The sequence below is a fragment of the Stylophora pistillata genome, chromosome 14 (assembly GCF_964205215.1).
Source record: "Stylophora pistillata chromosome 14, jaStyPist1.2, whole genome shotgun sequence".
Taxonomy (NCBI): Eukaryota; Metazoa; Cnidaria; class Anthozoa; order Scleractinia; family Pocilloporidae; genus Stylophora; species Stylophora pistillata.
In genome coordinates, this window is record NC_142532.1 from 24,397,398 (window position 1) to 24,419,441 (window position 22,044).

At 37.3% G+C, this 22,044-nt stretch overlaps 3 protein-coding genes and 1 long non-coding RNA gene across 13 annotated transcripts in view; 2 read left to right on the plus strand and 2 right to left on the minus strand.

The window, feature by feature from the left end:
* Nucleotides 1-5,271: 5,271 nt before the first annotated feature.
* On the minus strand, nt 5,272-8,637 carry LOC148717168 (serine/threonine-protein kinase Nek11-like). 2 transcript variants are annotated; one of them, XM_088745808.1, is made up of 6 exons: nt 8,519-8,637; nt 7,807-7,868; nt 7,386-7,473; nt 6,707-6,787; nt 5,822-5,940; nt 5,272-5,671 (listed from the first exon to the last, which is right to left on the minus strand). In XM_088745808.1, exons 1-6 carry the CDS (start codon nt 8,606-8,608, stop codon nt 5,557-5,559), a joined length of 555 nt encoding a protein of 184 aa, XP_088601934.1. In that variant the 5' UTR covers nt 8,609-8,637; the 3' UTR covers nt 5,272-5,556. The 2 variants fall into 2 exon arrangements, with proteins under 2 accessions (XP_088601934.1, XP_088601935.1); XM_088745809.1 differs by lacking the exon at nt 7,807-7,868.
* A 2,645-nt stretch (nt 8,638-11,282) lies between these two features.
* On the minus strand, nt 11,283-14,179 carry LOC148717169 (uncharacterized). Its single transcript, XR_015995576.1, has 4 exons — nt 13,678-14,179; nt 12,984-13,022; nt 12,433-12,601; nt 11,283-11,373 (listed from the first exon to the last, which is right to left on the minus strand). It is a non-coding gene; the product is annotated as an uncharacterized LOC148717169 (long non-coding RNA).
* Nucleotides 11,308-21,550, plus strand: LOC148717170 (uncharacterized). 9 transcript variants are annotated; one of them, XM_088745779.1, is made up of 14 exons: nt 11,308-11,411; nt 11,941-12,054; nt 12,419-12,636; nt 13,238-13,342; nt 14,673-14,893; nt 15,355-15,458; nt 16,320-16,403; nt 17,320-17,571; nt 18,532-18,688; nt 19,166-19,320; nt 19,844-20,024; nt 20,164-20,199; nt 20,671-20,725; nt 20,838-21,550. In XM_088745779.1, exons 2-10 carry the CDS (start codon nt 12,034-12,036, stop codon nt 19,237-19,239), a joined length of 1,236 nt encoding a protein of 411 aa, XP_088601905.1. In that variant the 5' UTR covers nt 11,308-11,411; nt 11,941-12,033; the 3' UTR covers nt 19,240-19,320; nt 19,844-20,024; nt 20,164-20,199; nt 20,671-20,725; nt 20,838-21,550. The 9 variants fall into 9 exon arrangements, with proteins under 9 accessions (XP_088601905.1, XP_088601906.1, XP_088601904.1 ...); XM_088745780.1 differs by lacking the exon at nt 20,671-20,725 and having other exon boundaries at nt 20,838-21,042; nt 21,155-21,548; XM_088745778.1 differs by lacking the exon at nt 20,671-20,725 and having other exon boundaries at nt 20,838-21,548.
* A 237-nt stretch (nt 21,551-21,787) lies between these two features.
* Nucleotides 21,788-22,044, plus strand: part of LOC148717171 (separin-like) — a 7,452-nt gene continuing 7,195 nt past the window's right edge. The window contains exon 1 of the mRNA XM_088745819.1: nt 21,788-21,926. The gene's annotated coding sequence lies outside the window, so the exon portion shown is untranslated. The remainder of the gene's footprint in view (nt 21,927-22,044) is intronic.

Genomic DNA, 22,044 nt, shown 5'->3' on the forward strand with positions numbered 1-22,044 from the left:
ATTTTTTTCGGTGAAACAAGGAACTTGGATTCATTGATGTTTCATCAATGAAAATTCTAGATGTAACATCAAAACACTTAAGCTAATAACAGAATATGGAAACAAAAACAGAACTAAAGCCCTGTATCGTTGAATCTAACCATAAACAGAGTTCAGTTCAAATTACTTATTAAAGTTGATTTCAGCACAAACCTGTAGCACTGAGCGAAAGACACCAGGGAGGACATTTCAACCAGTCGATAATCTCTCATACTCTGTTCCAAAATACAAATAATATTATAATAACTATTGGTGCGACTCAATATCAAGGGCATACTTCACCTGATAGGCAGAGAATTAAACGTCAAAAAACATCTTAATGACACTATCAGAACTCTCAAGTTAATTGCCTGACAAAGAATAAGATTTTTTACCACAATTCCTAGCCTCTGATTGTGACACCATGGGTGTCCCCTTCTCGACAGAAGAGGAAGGAGGGGGGTGTGTATTTAAGGGAATAATCCCCTGGAAAATTGCAATAAAAAGTAATAGCAAGGACATGCATTTCTTCATTCTGAGTGATAACTTCCATTGCTGAAGTGTGAAGTGTTTGAAGCAAGTACAAAGGAAACAAGGAGTAAATTCTATTTATCAAATGAAAATCAGTTATATGGGTACTGAACTAGAACTGCAGTTTGCTATCTCAAAATCAACAATTTGAATCAGAAACCCTGATTTCATGACAAATAAATAAATGGTTGTTATGAGCTTGGAAAAAATTTAGGCTTCTTAACAGGTACACCAGCACAGGAAATAAATCCCTCACCTTATAAAATGTATAACACTCCAGGTCAGCACTAAAAACCTGATTAGCAGCATTCTATTAAAAAAAAAATTAGAATTACAAATTGAACTGTAAACAGAATCAGACAGTAAAGGCAAAAATGAACCAAGTCCAAGTGAATGAAAGAAGCATAGACAGTGTTTACTGACAGTATCAAATAACTTACTGGTCTAAATGTCACTCGGAATGATGCAGTCTTTAGAGGGAGGATGTCTGCTTCATCTGGGGAAACACAAATATTCCTTGTTGTGTCTATCAGACAAAAAGGAGCAAAACATAACACAAGAAGAAACCACAATGTAACATTTATTTGCAATTTAAATCATAGGTCTCAAACTAGAGATGGGCAAACAACAATTGTTAATGACCTAAAAAGTACAAGTTTTCACCTTTCATCCACATGCACGTGACTTTTCCCTTTGTATGATTTGTGATGTTTACTGTCTGTATAAAGTAAACACAGAAAACAGAATAAACAATTGAGCTCTGATTCACAGTGAACTAAACCAAAGGAATTAAACCCTTTTTTGAAACCATTTACCTTCTGCTCCACAGCCTTAGGATCCAGCATCTGCCCAAAGTCTGCCTGGAGAACATCCAAACCGACACGAGGGACAATTGTGGTCTGCAAATCATGAATTCAAAATAGTGATCACATTAGAATCAAACTTCATGCATTAAATTTAAATGAAGGAAAAACAGGGACCTTAACAAACAAACTAGTAACTTACAGTTTCTCCAACTGAGGCATGACAAAGAACTCTTCCATTGGTGACAGTTCATGAGCTGATGGCAGCAATTCTCCAGAAGAAGTACTCTGCTCAAAGAGAGGAATCAACACAACTTATGTTGTTAATTATTCCTTACTTTCTGAAGATAAAACTCAAAATTAAAGGGATGATATAACTGGTAACAAGTAACACTCTACTAATCCCATGCTGCTGCATCTTTTCTCTTAACTGGAATTTCATTCTCAACCACAGTTTGTGTACATAATCAACGTTTTAAGATTTTATTTACAAAGCAATAAAATATTATGTTTTAACTCTTTAACCCCTTAGATAGAGTAACTGGTTTCTAATTTAAATAAGATATAGAAGGCATAAGAATAAAGGAAATAATCACCAAATTAAGAAGGTCCTGATTGTCAATACTGTAAATAAAGTACAGAAGAATGCAGAGAATACCAAAATTAATTTTGGGGTGCAAAGGGTTAAATGTCGTTAACCTACAACTATCAGAGTACAAACCTCCAGTGCTATGCTATTAAAGCTCCTTTGCCATCAAGTTGAAGTTTGTTTGTTCTCAGATCTTCATTAAGTTGCTATAATAAATTCATGAACATATTGAGTAGTAAGGTTATTTGATATGTTAGATATACAATCATATAGACTTTGTTGTGGGCTGCTCTAGAGCAAAAGCATTTTGAAATAACTTTAATTCGTATAATTATTCATCATTTTAATCGAACGTAATCTACAGATCTCTTTTAGTGGGAACACCACCACTTACCTCAGATTTTTGAGAATCCACATCTAACATGAGTGTGATACCTGTCCAGATGTTTCCTCTGCAAAACAGCTGGTAAACAGATAAATTTACGGTTCATCATTTTAACCTCATGGTATGACATAAGTCATGCTATGGGTTTAGGGTTTGGAGGCAAATTTCAATTACAAATCACACACTCACTCACTTTGTTATACATTAATTAATGAATTAAACCTGGATTAAACACTTTTTCTTCCCCTCTCCAGTAAGTTTACCTGTTCAAAGTCACGGTGTATGTATATTTGCATGGGGGTGGTACAAAGGCAAGAGTATGCCGAACTACTTGGACAGATTCAAAATGGCATCCTGTCCCTTGAAGGGTGATGGTTTTTTTTATTCCAAACTTGATCAAAACATACCTTTGTGGAGCCAAAAATGGAAAGGAAATATGCTACAGAATACCCAACTGCAGAGAAATGGGTGTCTGAGTCTTAAAAGTGACAATAACATGAACAATTCGTGCGAGAAGACCTAAACACTTCTACACACTTAATTTACAAGATTTAAATTACCTGAGTGAGTAAACTTTTCTGCATCATTCAGCTTACACTTCACTGTTAGAATAATCTAAAAGTAGGCTGCCATAAGTCTACAACATGAGCATCAAAGACAGAACGAATGATTCAACAATCCGTATGCACTCTGCCACTGCCTGGGCTCTTGTGCGTAGCATCTTGTGTTGTCAGTAAAAAAATATTCTTGACACAAACTCTAGTTACACCTACCTAATTTTATAAAGTTATTCTTAAGGAAAATGTTCCTGAAAATGAAAAAGATTGTAGTACTATGAAATGCAAGTATCTATAGCATAGTATCTAGAGCATTGTATTGCGCCGTTTGGCTGCATAAAATTTGGCTCCTCAGTTTTTTCTATACCAGTAAAAGAGCCAGTGTGGGCAGATTTTTTCTTCAAGTGCCTTGGTCTGATCTTCTCTCACCTGATCTGTCATGTGAACTTAAGCTTAGAACTCTCACTGACACTATTAACCTTGGGCTGAAGACGATCATGCCCGGGCGTTCTACAAAGGTGTATGAAACTGACCGGCCTTGGTTGTCTGTACATCTCAAACATCTAATTGCCCGTCGTCAGAAGGCATTCGCATCCGGGAACCAGTACCTATTTAAGATCTTAAGAAACAAAGTGAATCGAGAGCGCAAGCGCTGTCAGAGGGTCTATTACGAGAACAAGGTTGATGGCCTGCATGCTTCCAGGCCTCGTAATTGGCGGAAAGAAGTGAAACAGCTTTGTGGGTCCACTAAATCTACTGAGCGCGATCTGAAATCCAAGCTCCACAAAGATCTTGTATATAAAGATGCAGTTTTAGCTGAAAAAATTAACCAGGCGTTTGTTAGCGTAATGAAAGACTACTCGCCATTGGCAGTTGGCGCACAGGTGTCAGCAGATGATGATAATCCGATTGTAGTTACCAAGCAATCTGTCACGCAGAAGCTTCGCGAGGTCAGCACTTCTCGGGCGAGTGGCACAGATGACATTCCAAACTGGGTCCTTAAGGAATATGCTGATATCTTGGCAGTGCCCATTGCTGACATCTTGAACGCCTCTTTCTCTGAAGTCAGTATACCTCATGTATGGAAACTGGCCAATGTTCCACCGTTACCCAAAGCGCCAATTGTCTCGGACTTTAACAAAGATCTACGGCCAATCTCACTTACATAAACCATGTCAAAGATCGCCGAGAGCTTTGTTATCGAGAAAGCTCTGAAGCCCGTGGTGCTATCTCATATTGATCCAGGTCAATTTGGTTTCATCGCAGGCTCTTCCACTACGTTCGCGCTTATCTTGATGTTTCATCATTGGCTGCGCGCCACCGACGGCACCAGGGCGTCTGTAAGAACCGCTCTACTGGACTTCCGCAAAGCTTTCGACTTAGTGGACCATAACATCTTGGTTGGTAAACTTCATACTCTCAGAATTAAGCCAACCGCCATCAACTGGATTATTGATTTCTTGAGGGACAGAAAGCAAAGAGTTAAGCTCAACGGAGTTTACTCTGATTGGCTTAGTGTTCCTGCGGGTGTTCCCCAGGGGACTCGTCTTGGCCCTTGGTTATTCTTGGTGCTGATAAACAATCTTAAGTTACCTGATGGGTCGTTTGCTATGTGGAAATTTGCCGACGACACTACTGTTCCGGAAATAGTACTACCATCCAAAAAAAACGCACTTCAGTAAGCTGTTGACTTTATTAGCACCTGGTCTCAGGAGAACCACCTGCAGCTGAATCCATCTAAATGTAAGGAACTGCAGTCATGCTTTAAGAGATCTCCTCCAATTCATTCTCCAGTTGAACTTGATGGCTTTGCTTTCGAGTCTGTTAACTCGGCTAAAGTGCTCGGTGTTACCATAAGAGATGATTTCAAATGGAACGATCACATCTTTAATGTAACCTCAAAGGCTGCCAAAAGATTGTACCTCCTGAGTCAACTCAAACATGCTGGTATCTGTGCGAGTGATCTTGTTTTATTTTACTGTAGTACCATAAGATCGGTTTTAGAATACGCATGTCAAGTATTTCACTTCAGCCTTCCGTTCTATTTATCTGAAGACCTGGAATGTATTCAGAAGTGCGCCTTGCACATTATCTTTCCTTATGCAAGCTACAACAGCGCACTCAAAGAGGCAGGCATCTCCTCTCTTTACGACAGGAGAGCATCTCTATCGTTTGATCTTTTTAATGACATTGTTCTTGACATTAATCACAAGCTGGCAGGTCTGCTCCCACCTAAAGCTGAGCACCACAGGCAGCTGCGCAACAATAGGAAGTTTAACGTGCCAGTGTGCAAGACTGATCATTTGAAAAAATCTTTTATTGTTAGCCATAGCCTAAGGATGTAAATATATATGTTTAAGTATGTATATTTTTTAACACAAGATCATCCAAAGTTAAGCTTTTTTATTAGATTTGTATATTTTTATTATTAAGATTCTTAAACTATTTTAACTATGAATTTTGTTTCTTGTATTGTACATTATACACGTAATTCAGTCTTCGGACTGCGAGGTGTTTCTTTTTAATAAACGATCCATCCTATAGAATCTGTCACTTCTTTGTGAGCAGTATGACATTACAATATACTAAACAAAAAAAAAGTATTTTAAAAAATTATAGATCATAGACTGCTCAATACAATGCAATATAGTTTGGGTTTTAGAGATGACATGGTTAAAATAAAAAGAGGCAATACATAACATGCATAGTAAAATAATGAAAGTGCATATCAAACACACAAAGGTGCGATATGTTGTACCTTGTCTTTAAATCTCTGTGTAGAATTCGCCTGCATGAAGCAAAATGTCAATTAGATTCATAGTACAGAAATGTGAACTGTTATCAGAAAAATAAAGCATCAAAGAGTGTAGTATGTTTTCAAAAATTTCTCCAGCAGTTTGAAGTTAAATGGGGAGGGATTAACTTCATACCAACTTACTTTTCATGCATAAACTTGACAGCTGGAACCAGTTGAATAAACCATGCCAAAATTAATGACTCGTCAAATGTCTTCCCAGCTTTCTCCCAAGCCTTAATTTTATCATCAAGATCACCTCCCTAGGTAGAAAAAAATGCACAGTTTAGATTGTGTATATAATCCCCAAGTATGCATGGTGAACATGCAGTAGTTTCAAAAGAGAAGGCTGGAGGAACTTATTAGCTAGTAAGTAGAAAATTTCAAGGAATTATCAGCTTCCACATGAAGACATTTTACATAGACACATGAATTTCTGTGAAACAATTCATGTACCATAACAAAACAAAACAAAAACAAAAAAATCTGCTGGCAAACCTCTTGCAAAGACCAAGAGGTTTACCTTAGTTTATAGATCATGCCCGCAGACGCATTTTTCCTTAACTAAGGTAAAGAGATGTAAACCCAAAGTTTGGTTTCATTACTCAAACTGGAATTTTGGGTTATAATTACAATAGTAAAAATGAATTGACAGAAAATGATTTACATACAATTTGATGAGACATGGGACAATTTTTAGGGGATGAGATAACATTCAAAATTCATGCAACAATTTTAAAAGCACAAATTATCAGAACACCTTTCCATTTTATCTATCTGAATACTTTCTATATTTATCTAGTAGTTTGCTGCTACATGTACATGACAAATGTCAGTTGCTGTGTGCTTTTCAATGTGTAAATATTGAGTTATGAATTAAATTGAGGCGGTGAGAGAACAAAAGAACAAAGAAGATGATCTAGCAGTCACCATATCATGATATGCTAAGTAACATCACATGTGTATCACCAAATTAAAAACAGACTTTAAATCAAGACAGATATATTTGACATAAACATTCAAACTCACCTCACAATATTCTGTAACAATGCAGAAGAACTCTCCATCCATGAAACTATCCAAGAACTTGTCAATGTTAGGATGATTTAGCTAAAAGAAGGTGAAAAATTCAATCTGGCACTTGTTGTTACAAAGACAGTGGGAATTGAGAGCACTCTCCCAAACAGCTATGCTACAATACTTGTAGGGAATATCACAAGTTACATCAAATTTTTTTTTTACTATTTCTATGTCCACAATTCATCTAGCCTGCTTGCAGGCCGTAGTTGGTGTGTGCATGCAAGATTCAAGGGGGCAAATATATTTGGTTGCCATAATGGATGGGTGGAATTGATCTGGGAGGAGTGACAAACCAAAAGGGAGGAAAGAGGAGAAGAAAAACCAGAAACCCCCCCCACCTTGCCTCTCACTTTATCACTTGTCCGAGATCTTCCACCCGTCCAATATAGTGACCAAATGTATTCACCATGTTGAATCTCCCACATACCAACTTTCCCCTATGAGCAGTGTACAATTCATCATTTCTAGGCAACCTCAGAAAGTCTCAGTTATTTCAGTTAAAGTAAAAAAATACTGGATGTTCATTTGACAAATTTAAGTTTTTTAAGTTCAGGGTATATGTTGCTTGTTGTACATTATGCTCTCTTGCATATCTGTCGATTAATACGAGCTAAATTTGTAAACCTACATTGGATAACAATCTAGCTTCTCTCAATATGGCATCTACTGTTTCATCTGGCTGTAGCTCCCCCACAAATATCTCCTTCAAAACCTTCCTAAATGAATTAAGAAGATAAATTGTGTGTCAGTGATAAAAACTTTTTTACAGATCTGCTGCTGAAGAAGTTTGTTGAATAATGAATTTCTGATTCCTGTTTCAAGGTTGTTTTAGTGAACTCTACAGTTACATTACATAAATTCAGGTTTTTTTTTTCCATGGCATGGACAAATAAGCTTAATTGCTACTTGATTGTCCATTTGTTGAGTGATCTTGTTCCATACTAATAGCAGAGTTGAATCAGGGAGAATTTTCTTACAACAGCCCTTTGTTCCATTAAAGCAAGAAGAGAAGATTCATATGGTAATTTTTTAGTTAGAAACGATCTTACCCTGACAGACACGTCCTCGTTCTATCCACTACCAAGGTTAATCTGATACCTGTGGCTTTCCTCTAGACTCCAGTGTGTAAGCACAAATACAATCAAAATGCACCTCACTTTGTTCTCATAAAAGTTTGATGTGCATAAAAGCTTAAGCTTTTATCGTTTTCGACTTGCAAGTAGTAAGTAGCGATATGATTTTAGCTGGGTATATCCTATTTATTCTCTAATTCATTAGTTATCTTACTTAATTATTTAGACACGACCCCACAAGCGAAGTGTCGTTTTTAATACTTATCGTGTATAAATAAAGATTATTGATTGATGGATTGAGCGCAAGAGGTCACCTTCTCAAATATTTGTTGCAGCGAGTTCTTCATAAATCAATAAAGTGTTCACTTGCGTTATACATCTACACACACAGTTTTAGTTTCAATAGGAACTGAACATTTTGCTCTTTCCCACTGTTACGCATAAACAGGGGAACAATGGTATCGACATTCTACAAAGAAGAACCACCAAAATCATACAGTGATATTGGTCAATAAAGGTGCTGTAAACAAAAAAATTAATGATATCACACAAATGATAACCCTACGGCAGCCGGTGGAAGTTTTACCGCCCAGATAAGTCCGCCTGTTGCATACTTTTCGGACAGTTTTTTTTTTTTTTTTTTACTTCTACTACGCTATGGAAGTGAATGTATGTTACTCTTTCTCACCGGATGTGTGGAAGAGTTGACTGACAAACGAAGATAATTTTGATTCCAAACAGCCAGTTTTGGGTTAGTAGTCCATGTATGGGAATACATGGGAATACATTGGAATACATTGGAATACATTGGAATACATTGGAATACATTGAAAATATATACCGAGCTCAGGACATTTTACGGGGTCATACATGGACTCCTAACCGGTGAAAAAGAAGGCGCCATTTTTGATTTGATTAGTGGTGTTTCACCAATACTAGCGGGAACTCACGACTAAAGTTTCCGTGAGGACCTTCTTCAAGAGCCATTACGATGAAAAACCTGTGATGGAACGGACCTCTTGGATACATGGAGGGGGAAAGAATTCTGAAGGCGCTTCTGAATGGTGAAACAAACGATTTGTTTGAAGACACCAAGGTCCGTCTTCGCAAATATAGTTTTGCAATTATGTTTCCTTAAAGCAAGCTTATGATAGCTTTTAAAGTTTTGTGCAGTTTTATGATTATCATCAAGCTACAGGGAAACGATGTTGACTTTCCATCGATTGAATTTTAGTAAATGTGGAATACCATTCTTCTGAAAAATAATTGCGCACGATCGATGGAAAGGGTATTCGTTTGCCTTCATCGACGGGAGAATGTTTTACCCATGTAATACACTTGTTTTGCATACTGAACTTTACACATTTCCAAAGATACTGACAATAAGTAGAATTAATTCAACAATTAAGAGCTTCTTTCATCGGTGATCATTTCCGTTGGTGATCAATTCCGTTATTCTCATGTTCTCAAATTATGTGTGTTTTGGGGGTGACATTGTAAGGAGAAATGAGATGCTAGTCACCCCCAAGTCAAAGGGTTAAAAAAGGCGAAATCTGTTTAATATTTTTGTGAGTACATGAAACAACATTTTGAAAGATGGCATGATTATGTTTATGAAGCAATTCTCTAATTTTCTTTTAGACTATCTTTCTCCGCTACGATCACCCTTGAATGCCAAAAATGGCAGCAAGTTGGGTTGCAAAGTTGCAGAAGAATCTGTGTCAAAATACACATTGTTTTCAACCAAGTTTCTGAGATGGGCTATTGAGACTTTGAAAAAAGTCAAAGCAAAAGGGAAGCACCTTGATGAAATCACAAACTCCTCAAATTTAGGTAAGTGAGAGCTGCAAAATAAGTGTACAGAGTTTTCAAAAAGGATTGGCTATTAGCCAGTATATGGTTAGTTGCATGCATTCTGGGATCTTGGGGCATGCTGCCCACAAAGTATTGTTTCTGGGAGAGGGGATGGCACAGGGGTGAGAGGACTCACCCCCCCCCTCCATGTTGTGATGCAGGTTCAATTCCTGGACTTGGCATGAGATGTGGGTTGACTCAGTTTTGGTTCTTGTCCTCACTCCAGGAGTATTTTCTCCAGGTCTTCCTGTTTTCCTCTCTGTAAAAATCTGCAAAAAATTTTTTTTCTTTCTTTTCTTCTATTTACCTCCCTGTCATGGGGAGCATCGCATATGGTCTTAGGCAATAAAGACCCAGTTACCCCCAATTGAGTTGGTTTGTACTTAATCTATTTAAAATGTATGGGCTCTAAAATTCTATCTCGTGCATTTGTTTGGAAGTATATGCAAAGTGATATGATAGTTGGTTGGCTAGGTAAACATGAGCTAGGTAGAGATTGAATGGGTGCTCAACCAGCATGAAAATGTAATGTAACCTTAAATATTTTTGTGGATGTTTATGCGAAAATGGCCTTCAAGGAAGTTGTTTGTTCAGGAAATTTGTTGTTTTTTCACAACTCAAAATCAAGGTAGTTTTTTTCATGTTCTAAAATGGTGGCCAGTACTTAAGGAGAACCCTGAATGTTTATGACTTTTTTTGTCCCTTCCTCTCCAAGCATCTGAATATAAAAAAGAGACTTGAAGAAACCTCAGAATTTTTTTTATTTCTTATCTTTGATAATCAATCTCAAAATGACTTTTGTCTCCTACACGAAATATAGTTTCTAGTTGTGTGATAGTGGGAAACAATACACCTGTATACCTTCTTAGAACACCCCAGATCATTTTGGTGAACCGACAATACTGACTTTAGTAGTAGTAAAATACTAATGAACAACTTCCTTAAAATGGTTGAAAAATGTTAATTTTGTTTGTAAGAGTTCATACTTATCCTTCATTAGAAGTAATGTGAAAATTAAAATGATTACTGACTAATATACAATTCTATGAATTTTTGTTTAGTGAGTATGTTGCTCAGCGACACATTATCTATTCAGAATGGTAAATATCTCAAGTTTATTCCTTCACTGACCAACTTGGCAAGAGAATTTATTTGATTATTGTTCAGCTCATATCTAAGGGTCAGATTGACCAGGCTTTTTGTCATGCTAATGGCTTGCTCAAGTTCATTCAAGTGGTCAAGTCCTGGAAAAACTATGATGGTGGAAAAATGGAGAAGGGGCTCTCTTCACTCTCTCTTCGAATAAATGGATGGTCTCCATTGTCAAATAGAACTCCTTATCTTGTGGAAGGAAAGTATTCTACTGTTTGTTACTAGTCAGTTTGTGAGAGGTGATGGGTGAAGTACAACTGTATGTTGTCATTCAAAGTGCAGTTTTTGATTCACAGTTTTGTTTTCTTCACAGAATTCACATTCTGAGAGAATGTGTTACAGTTGCACAGCAAGCAAGCAAGGTTATTCACGATGCTCTTGAAGACCCTGATATTCCTTTATCTCTTAATGAGCTGTGATGGCTGGGTAGTACTGTTTACAATGTAGGCTGTGTGTCCTATCAAAGCGACTGTTTTACTGAGGGAGTGCCATTGCTGGCTCTTGCCTGTGATGAGTTAAAAATCTGTAGCTTTGGAGCTGAAACAGAAGAGAAAATCATTGTCCAAGCTGAAGAGGTAAAGTCTGTTCAATTGATGAAGGTACTATAATTTAAAGTTTATTGAAATAATTAATAGTTCAGTTGAACTATGGTTTGACCCTATACATGAGAGTTTTCCTCGCTGAAAATGTTACATTCAAGTATTGTTTCAAGACTGTCTTATGGGAAGCAGGTGTTCTAAGCTAGAACAAGGTCCTTTCATACAGTCAACAACTGCCAGAATTCGACAAATTTCTTAATTACTGGTAGCTAAACACATGTAGAAGTAAAGAACAACCCAGCACAGGAGTATAAAGGGGTTTTGGAAGACTTTAAGGGAAACTTTGACAAAAAGTTTTGTGCTGAACTTTTCAACTTACTAGCCAAGTGGCCAGTGACATCTTAGATGTTACGGCAATTTTAGTTTGTTTACTAGCCAAACTGGCTGTTGGAAATCAGAAACCACTAGCCAAAACTGAATTTCCACTAGTCTGTGGCTAGTTGGCTACCATTAGTGTGGAGCGCTAGAGGGGAGTAACCTTTTCATGAACTGGTATTCTTTCTAGGGGGAATCACCAACACTCCTAATCAGTTCATGATTCTGAAACTGAAATAAGCTGTGACAAGATAGGCCTTCTAGCTCATGAGGTCAATTTGCTATGGCTACAAACATGAAACAGGTTTGCGATGAACCAAATAGGAACAAGGGTGGGTAAGAGGGGAAAACTTATTACTCTTTCACTCCCAAGATTTCATTCATAATTCTCCTTAGTGTCTGCTTCACAATTTCTATGATCTAAGTTTGGAGAATTTGGTATTAGCTTAACTTATAATCCCTTTATCAATTGGTATTTGTCTTTATTCTCATTACTTGTCTGTTTGATATAGTGTTGATACAGTAAGGAGAAATTCTGTCTTGGTCACTCATGGGAGTTAAAGGGTGAATGTAGAATAAGTTGCTGATCACAAATCTAATTTTGGCTAACAATGACATGGTGAGTTTTGAAAATGTTTATTTGGCAATGTTTGAAAAATACTTTTCAGGTGAAGCTACTCACAAAGTATGCCTTGCTAGTTGACTGTCAAAGAAGAGCTGGAAGAATCAGGGATGCACTAAAGACTGCTTCAACTGTGGTCCTGGTAGCACTGAAAACAGCCTCTGATGCCCACACCCTAAAACAGCCAGTCAGGCAATGGGTCTCAGTGAAACATGAGCTGGTGAAGGATCTACAGGAGGGAGAAAAACAGTCTGAGAGATGCAGGTTTGTAATAGAGTTCAAAATAAATATTAGTATTTTGATGTCGATTAACTTAAAGCTTATGAGTTTTAAGCAGATGTCAGATCATAATGTGTAAAAAAAAGGTTACAAGAACTCCAGTAAATTGGTTTTAATTTGTTTAAACTTGATCAAATACATGCATGTTGTTTTCATAATCAAACAGAACATACATACATGCAGCAAATATAAAGATTATTCCATGGGAAGTGCCCTCAAACGATTTCTATTCACAAGTTGCGATGCATCAGAAAAGGGAGGAGTGAGTTTTTTATGCATTGCAGCAAGTGAACTATCATAACATAACCGTTGAAATGTGGCAGATTCCTCACCTCAATACACCAAAATCCTAGTTTTTGGCTCGTTCAAGGCTTCAAAAGGATCAGATAAAATTAATTTAAAGAGGGAAGAAAAAAATGGGGGGAATTCTAATATTTTTAAGGTTGACTCTGGAGAGATAAGGCACAGTGATAAAAAAAGACAAAATGATATAATCATTATGGTGTTGAAGAATTACATAATTAAAGTAAGATTGAGTAAATTGGAAACTGTTTGAAGAAATTTCTTGGTTCTTTTTTCTTCTCAGAACCCTATGCAGTGCATTTGCAGAGCAAGAAGATGCAAAAGATGTAGAAGGAAGCCAGCTCTGTTTTGTTTTGCAGGAAGAGCTTGCTTGTTACAAGACCAAAAGGTAACAAAATACTTTCTTTTACATTCTGACTTCTTCTTATGGTTTCCCCTTTCATAAGTGAAGTACAACTGTACCTGCCAAAATGTTTCATTGAATTGTTCCAAACTTTTTCAGCTATGACACAGCAGTAGGGCAAATTGCTGTAGTTCATATATTTTGAACTGCGGTATGAGATACGTATGATGCACGATCCTCGCAGTAGATAGCGCTATTTAAGCAATAGCGCTACAGTGTATTTAAGCAATAGCGCTATCTACTGCGAGGATTGTGCATCATGCGTATCTAATACCGCAGTTCAAAATATATGAACTTCATACATTTCATTGTATACTTACAATTGTTCACCGCCTTTGAGCCACCTCACTTGAAATTTCAGCCAGTAGCCTAACTTCTTAGCTACCAGCCTGAAAGGCCTAGTGCTGTTGGACAGGATGTTAGTCAATGGCAGGCAGGGCTCCAATTTAATTTTTGGATCACTAACCCTTCGGGTTAGTAGACATCTTTTTTACTAACCAAATAATAAAGTTTGGTATCCAAGCTCACAAGTTACGATATCTCAAATATTGAACATTTTGATAATAACAACTAGGACAAATTAAAGAGTAGCTGAAATTGCATAGTGACCTCAAAAACGTAGACAATTATCCACCTATTTTATTTCCCTCTTGTTTACCATGATTAGTCAAGAACAGTACATCTACAGCATTCTCTAAAAAGAGTTAAAGTTGACTTAACAACTTGAGTATTCTAAGTATTCCTCTGAGAGTCGGGCCTACGTGCTCTTTGCCCTGAGGTCTACTGATGTTTAAATATGTTAGAAAATGTTACTCACCATGTCGGGTTAGTTGGACAAATTTTTAGTAACCAAACGTTGAAAATTACTAACCATTGGTTAATGGGTTACCATTAATTTCAAGCCCTTGCTTGTAAATCCACAGCATTTAAGTTGCTATTACCAATCCATACTCATGGTTGGAAAGGGTCAGTATGAAACTAGAGTGGGTTGCCTGAGAACAAAACACAGTGGCCTTGGTTAGGACTCCAAAACAGTCCTCTTAAATTGGAGTTCAGCATGGTAACCATGGATTGACCAAGTCTCCTATTAATTGTGAAGAATTTTTATCATCTTCTTATTGAAAGGACAAAGTTGGTCATTAAAACTGTCAGTTACTTTTATTAAAATGAATCTTTACTCAGCAGACACCTTGATGGGCAGGGACAAAAAAAATTGATCCCTTTCAAGTACATCAAATCTGCATCAAAAGAAACCTAGACCTGCGATGAGCAGACACTGCAGGGCTCGACACTAATAGTAGCTGAGTTTCTTTAGATCTGCACCGCAGTACTGTCAAGAAGCTGGGGAGACTCTAGAACAGTTATTGGACTCAACAGATAGTCAGGATGAGGAGAAAAACATGCATTCACGTTTGCTGGATAGACTTGGTGCTGCATATTTATGGCAGGCTTTGCTTGAGCACAAAGATGCAGTAAATGAGAGAGCAACTTCAGCAAGGCCAGAGCTTTCTGACAGTTATGAAGGAGAAGAGGAAAGTACTGGAAACTTTTTTGATTAAGATCTGATCTGACAATTTGATGACCCACCCAGGTCTCAAATTTGGATTTCTTGAGGTCGTGCTGGCTGCAGGCTATCTGTTAGGCCACTGAGTGTGCCTCCAACAAAGAGACGCACTGGGGCAAGAAGTTGATTTCAGTTAATTTGAAGTCTAGAGTGAACATTACTTATACAGATTTTATATTGTTCCTTGTTCAACACATTTTCAGGAACAAATTGTTGTCTTTGATGAAATGTCATGTGCCTGTTTTACAATAGACATGAATTTTGTAGTCAGTTTTTCTACAACAACAACATACTGTACCTGTACGTGTACATGGAGGACCGTGCAGAAGGGAAAGGGGCCCTGACATTGCACCTCCGGTGCATCCCCAAAAGCACCTCATTCCCTCAAAATATCAGACTGTCAAATGAAATGTTGGTGTAACTTTTCAGATAGAAGATATCTGCCTGGAGCAACCATTTATGGAATCACTTTGTGCAGCTTTGGAAATGTGGACGTCACTAAGGACCAAATCACTGCAACAAGACACCAGTGGAAAGGTAAATGTTTCCTGGAAAAAGCATTTTAGGGCTATGTAATATATTTTTTTACTTTAATTTCCAAAACATTAATATTTTTTCACTGGCAGTGAGAATTCTTTATTTGAAAACAAGTGAAACTGTAAAATTCCAAGAACAGTTTTCTTTCATGGGGAATTTGTTGTGAGAACTAAATAGGTATCAGCTTTTGATACTTTCAGACGTTTTACGATAGGTACTTAAACAATTTGAAAGATGTGCCATTAAAGATTTATGGATTACTAAAATTTAAATGCTGTGCTAAGTCTGCACTCAAACAGAGTGCCCACCCAGCCCGAGGTTATCCTGGTTTCCATTGAATTCACCCTTTAAATCCCAAGACCTAATCACTAATTCTCCCCTCTAGCTGCTACACATTTCCTTGTAAATAAGTTATAAGAATTTGGTGTTAGATCAAGAGAACAACTTCTACATGATAAGCTCAAGTATTCTCATTACCTGTTGAATCATGTATGGGCTTTAAAGGGAAAAGATACATGTTTAAATCATTTCTGGGAGTTAAAGGGCTAAGCAACTAGGCGTATTACTACTCCCCCAAGATGGGATGCTAGTCCATTGCAAGGTTATCCCCTTCCCCCAGCATTTTATCACTTGGCAGGCTTTTTATCTGTACTCCTGGTTACAGAGAGGCACGTGATAGAAAAGAAAGCTGTGTTTTGCCCAAGTGGACACAGCAAAATGACCCAGCCAGTTCTCAAACCCAGACCTCTTGACCCGCAGTGCAGCATACTAACCATTGGGTTACTGCATCTCCCACTGTATACAATACATTTAATCTTGCATGAATGTTATTCTCACTGAATTTTTTTTTTAATGTTCTAGGTTGACCTGGACCATCTTATTAATCCTGAAGAGACATATCATTACTTGCTTATCACTGCTGAAATGTTTGGGCTTTTAAAACAGGTGAAACCTGCTACGTACTTTCATTGGTGACGATTTGGATTTCCCACAGGCAATTAACTGTTCATGCAGTCCTGTCACAACATGACCATGGCAATAGAAATGTTAAAAAAAATGTTTCGGTACAAGAAATGACAGCAGTTTTAAGAGATTTAAGTATTTGAAGGAAAAGGCTATCACTCAACAGAAAAGAATGATTTTCTCCAGTCAGGTCTTTTTTATCTCGACTGGTAAATTTTATACAGTGAGGATCCTTGCCTTTGTTATCAGTGGTGTAATGAATAAGGTAGGTTCTGCATTGTTGGAGGTTATTACAAGATAATTTGGTTGTATCAACTGGGTTAATAAATATTAATTGGCCGCAGCAAAGAATTTCTTAAGCTGATATTCCAAGGTTAAGCCCTTTATCAGAGCAAATGGTGAAGGGTTAATACTTGAAACATCAGCTTCAGAAATTGTTTTCAGCATCCGATTGGCATGTACATTATCAACTCAGCTGATGAAACCAAATTATATGTACTTATAATTCCACCCCCCCCCCCCCCCCATCTGCCCCATCTGATGCAGCACAACATATGGGTATCTTCAAAAAATTAAGCGTGTGGGAACATCTTCCATTGCACCACTCCCTTCCCAGGATTAACTCTGCTACCCTTAGGCTTAGGCAAGTTAAGCCAATAATTTATATCCGCTTTGCAATACTGAGCGTTTTAAAAATGCTTTTATTGATAGACTTGGTTTTAAGCATAACTTAGCTGTAAGTAATTAATACACATTTTAGCCCATTACACTTTATATGTAACACTTGATATGTATTTTATCAGTGAAATAAAGACTATTTACTATTTTAATTTACAACAGTTTCCCATCAGAATCTTACCCCCTTTATTCATTCAATGAATGAATTGTTTTCTTGCAGCCCTTAAAAAAAGCTAGTGCTCTTTGCATGGCTGCCAGTATATCCCAATCAGTTGGTACCAAAGATATGCTGGATAATGGATTGTGTGCCCTAAGTGATGCTGTTCACTCATTGTGTGACATTCTGGACTTGTCACATGCTTCAATTATTCTGTCTCATACAAGTAACCTGGTTGATAGATTTGAGCCCTGCAGTACTTCATGGGTTCAGTTCTTGTTGGCCAAGAGTCACTATTTGCTAGTCACAGGAAAGGTATGAAAAATCAAAATCATTATTAACCCTATCACTACTTTAACTAACTCTACTTACTGTCTGCCAAACACTTCTCGTGATGTAAGTTTGGAAAATTTGGTATTGGATTAACTAAATAATCCTCTACAATTGATTTTTTTCTTTATTCTCCTCACTTGTCTGCTTGACATTGTACTGATGTTGTAAGGAGAATTCCTGTCTTGGTCTCTGACATGGGAGTCAAAGGGTTAAACAAGCATTCATCATGCAAGCATACTTGTATACGTGGTACTCTAGCTCCATGTTGGTGATTTTTCTTTGTGCTGAAGAACTTGGAATAGCTTTAGGCAAGGAAACTGTGGGCCAGCTAGCCTCTGAGAGCAGCTGGGAAATCCAATTTGTATAGTAATGACATGATTTTGAGTGCAATTTGGAATAAATAAGCACGAGTAAATTTTCTCAAAGACTAACAAAGTTGCATGAGCCCATAGGGTGAGTGCAATTTGTGATCTTTGAAAACATTTACAAGTGATTATTTATTCCAAATTGCACGAGAAAATCATGTGATTATGTATTAATAATATACATGAAAAAATACGAGGTAGCTTCTCATAACTACGCGGAAGAAAAGCGCATGCATCACATGCAAAAATAATTTATTGAAATCCTACAAGTGACATTGACCTTGACATTGACATTGACCAATTATTCTGACCAATCAGAATGTCTGGTTTGTTTCTTTCTTTGCACTGAATTAACCCTCTTCTGTACTGAATTAACTCTCTTCTGCACTGAATTAACTGAAAACTGCGTTCATCTTAACCAATCAGAAGTGAGAAATTTTTTCATGTATATTATACAATATACGGTATAGGAGGAAATACCAATTAAACAGGTCTATAATAGTCAGTACGTGTAAACACGGGATTGTTCAGTTTGTGATGTGTGTGTCAGTCGTGGTTTTCATTGATTAATGTTGAGTATGCGGAAGGGGAGGTCTCCCTGAAGGAAGCACTGCAGAGTGAAGTCTTCACACACAAGAGTTACAAGTCCCACCTGTTGAAAGCCAGATGGAAATCAATTTGCTGTGAATATGCAATGCTCCCACCCACAATCCACAAATTTAAGATAACAGTTGGTAAGTTCACTCTTCTTCTTTGGAAATTCCTCTTTCCAAAACTTAGATCTACTCTTCTCCACAGTTATTCAGTAACTTTTTCATAATGGAAATGGGAATTTAGCAGTGGATATTCCATAAGATGGCTCTTCTTGTCCACTGATACTAGGTCTAATTGGAATTTGGAGTGTTTGTTTTTGGAGACCCCTAGAAAGATCCTTGGAGTAAGGAAAAAAACTAACAACAAACTCAACCCACATGTGACACCAGGTCCAAGAATTGAACTAATGGGAGGCGAGTGACCTCACCACCGCCCAATCCCAGCTCCCCAATATTGATTTTTTATTTCATTGCTTTCATAAACCGTCGCCAAGTGACCTGTGAAAATTTAGGCAGACTTAGTACCAACAAAACAGTCTGTTCAACCAGATAATTTTTGATCAGTGAATCAATTCATGAGTTTATGAGTAATTCCCAGGTGACAGTTATTTTTTTTAGTATTATCATTGTTGAGATCCTCTACTTGGTTCACTGACTCCTGGAATGGGCTATGGATGCACTTCATAAACTAACACAAATGGCTGAAGAAATCTTTGGTTTAGATGCGTTTTGTACTGGCAAACAGATACACAAGCAAAAGGAAAATTTGTTGGGTAAGGTGATTGAGGAATTTTTGTTTCCTTTTATTCTTGACACAATTCTGCAGAGCCCTGCTTGCAAAGTAGTGCCCCTGATTTCTATGAGCTTCTACTAGGGACAATGTGTTCTGATGACTGGGATAATACAGGGGTTTCATTAAGGGCCAGGCACCGGGCAAATTGACCGGTTGTGAGGACGGTTTTGCCCACCTGATTTGACGGTCTGGAGGAAAGTTTATCTTATAAAGAAGTTCAGTTCAAAGAGTTTTGCCTGCCTGTGAAAACCAGTTTCCCTCCTGCAGAAAACATAAATGAAGCCCCTGATAATATATACCTAAATCATGTGGTTGGCAATACCTTGCAATCCTAATTCAGGCTTTGAGATAGAGTTGTGCTTGTAATTGGATGTGTTATTATCCTGATTAAAATATAGAGAAAAGTGCAATCAAACTGGCCTGAAACATGGGAGAGTTTTCTTCTGTTTTATTATTAAACTTTTAATCACATATTTTGGCATCTATTCCTTTTGTTTGTGCAGATTTGCTAGCCACATCAGAAAGTTCTGGCCAAAACCTTTCTAGTTAGTCAATCCTAAATGACTTGCTCTCATCCCTGTTACAAGTTGGTCAGCTGTATGCTCATCAGGGAGCTGTGAGGGAAGCTTTGAGGCAGTTTGTGGATGGTGTTGCACTAGCAAGGCAATTTTGCCTACCATACAGGTGATTTATGAATGTTTAGTAAAAGCTCTGTTAAACTTTTAGACCCACACTAGATCAGAAAGTCAAGGAGCATCAATCCAAAATTTTAGATGAGAGAATTTTGAGGATAACATTAACTGTCCTTGTCTGTTACTCTTAGACATCAAGCTGTTACCAGAACAGGAAAGAGAATAAAGTAAGATCTTAAAAATTGTTTGCTGAACATGAAGTTGTGCTGAAAATGAAGGGTTAATTTCTTTTGTTTTATTCCCCTGATGTGAATTCAACATTGAATTAATCTGCTGGTAATTGGTAAATTTGCCTTGTCCAAACCAGCAAAACAGTTATTTTTCAGATTTTTTCTTTTTTTTTTTTTTTTTTTGCAATTACGGCAAATGTATAAACAAATTTCATTTCAACTTCTTATGTCCCCATAGAGCAAGATATCTTAGCTATAGTAAGGATGCCAAAGGGGAATTGTTTACCTCTAAAGATTAATTTGGAACTAGTTTTTAGAAGACTCATCTAGACTACAAAGATAATGGCAAAGTTTACATCCTTTTTGTTAATTTAAGTTGAAGTTTCAACTCAAATTAATTAAAGATGACTTCACTGACTAGTGACCAGGGATATTTTCAATTGAATCCCTGTGGTTTTGTTATTTTAGGAGAATAGCAAAGGATTTTTCTAAACCTTTGGTATATATGATAACACCTTTGCTTGTGAGCACTTGTAGCTACTGTTGCATTTGATAGACTTCTATTTGTTATGTATACAAAAGAGAGAGATTTTTCGTGACCTTGTGAAAACCAGTTGGATGCTTTTACCTCTTAGACATGGCACACAACTCTCCGTGTTTACTGGTATCCCCAATTACTGTGGCACTGAGTGACTCAAAGTTTATCTGCTCCTTTATATGGGATGCAAAAACAAGGAACTAGAACCTTTGATGCCAGAAGAAGGAACTAGAACATGGCTGCCAGAACAGGGGATTACAGAACAGGGAACTAGAACATGGATGCCAGAACAGGGAACTACTGTAAGACATGGGATGTCAACAGGGAACTAGAACATGGGATGCCAGAGCAGGGAACTTAATAAATCTACAAGTAGATTTCTCTTTATTTTGTTATTTCCTTTTTGTCTGTTAGGAAAACAAAGGAGATCTGGTGAAGCTTGCAGAACGTCTTTCCTCCTTGTCACTTGATGACTCTTCAACTAATACTGCTCACCAAAAACTGGCTGCCCTGGTCAAGACTTGAAACATCATGAAGTTTTCCTTGTGTGCAACTGAGAGATACAAACACGGTCTCTTCACTCCTGAAGAAATTTCCCTATTGCAGAACATGCCTAAAGGTACATTATAGTTATTTTACAAGCAATAGCGAGCTTTCAGCTGTGTTATGCAGCCAAACCAGCTTCAAAGAAAGTGTTTAACTGTTCAACTTTCTCAGGATTGGTTTGTAGAACAGTGTGACTCTTATAACAGGAGAATATTTTTTTCTAGCGAAATGTAATTATCACTAATTTAACATAATTCTTTAAGCAAAATGACTTTGTTAAAAACTTTTTGTTACCAGACCACCTCATTTGACTCTTCCCAATTCTTCAGCTCATGCTACACATAGAACTGATGATTACATTTGCCATGAATTTTTAGTTCCTTTGACAAGTAGAACTGAAATTTAATTTGTTACGTTGAGCAAATAATGAATTTTGGCAATAATCCTATAGTGTGATATTGACAAGGTAAGAAATTAGAATTGTTGTTTTCTAGGGTGAACTGTTTGCACTTTGGAAACCTTCACACATCCAGTAAGCAAGGACAGAGAACTGCTGATCTGCAGGGTAAGGGCTGACTGTGATCCTGCTGTGGTTAAGATTAACACAACATCTGGAGAAGCACAGAACAAGGATTGCACTGTATGTCGATGTGTTTGTAACAACTTGGTTATATTGCGGTTACTCTGTTGTTGTATTTAGGGAGAGTGGACCTCAAACCTCTACGTTGGAGGAGGTAGTAGCTTACAGTCAGTTGAGA

Coding starts and splice junctions, on each gene's coding strand:
- LOC148717168 (XM_088745808.1), bottom strand. CDS start 8,608: ATGTATTCCCATACATGGACTACTAACCCAAAACTGGCTGTTTGGAAT. Junction 7,474..7,806: donor ACGAGGACGTGTCTGTCAGG/GTAAGATCGTTT, acceptor TAATTCATTTAG/GAAGGTTTTGAAGGAGATAT. Junction 5,941..6,706: donor TTGTTACAGAATATTGTGAG/GTGAGTTTGAAT, acceptor TTTTCTACCTAG/GGAGGTGATCTTGATGATAA.
- LOC148717170 (XM_088745777.1), top strand. CDS start 12,034: ATGGCTACAAACATGAAACAG. Junction 13,343..14,672: donor GCTTGTTACAAGACCAAAAG/GTAACAAAATAC, acceptor GAGTTTCTTTAG/ATCTGCACCGCAGTACTGTC. Junction 15,459..16,319: donor AACAAGACACCAGTGGAAAG/GTAAATGTTTCC, acceptor TTAATGTTCTAG/GTTGACCTGGACCATCTTAT.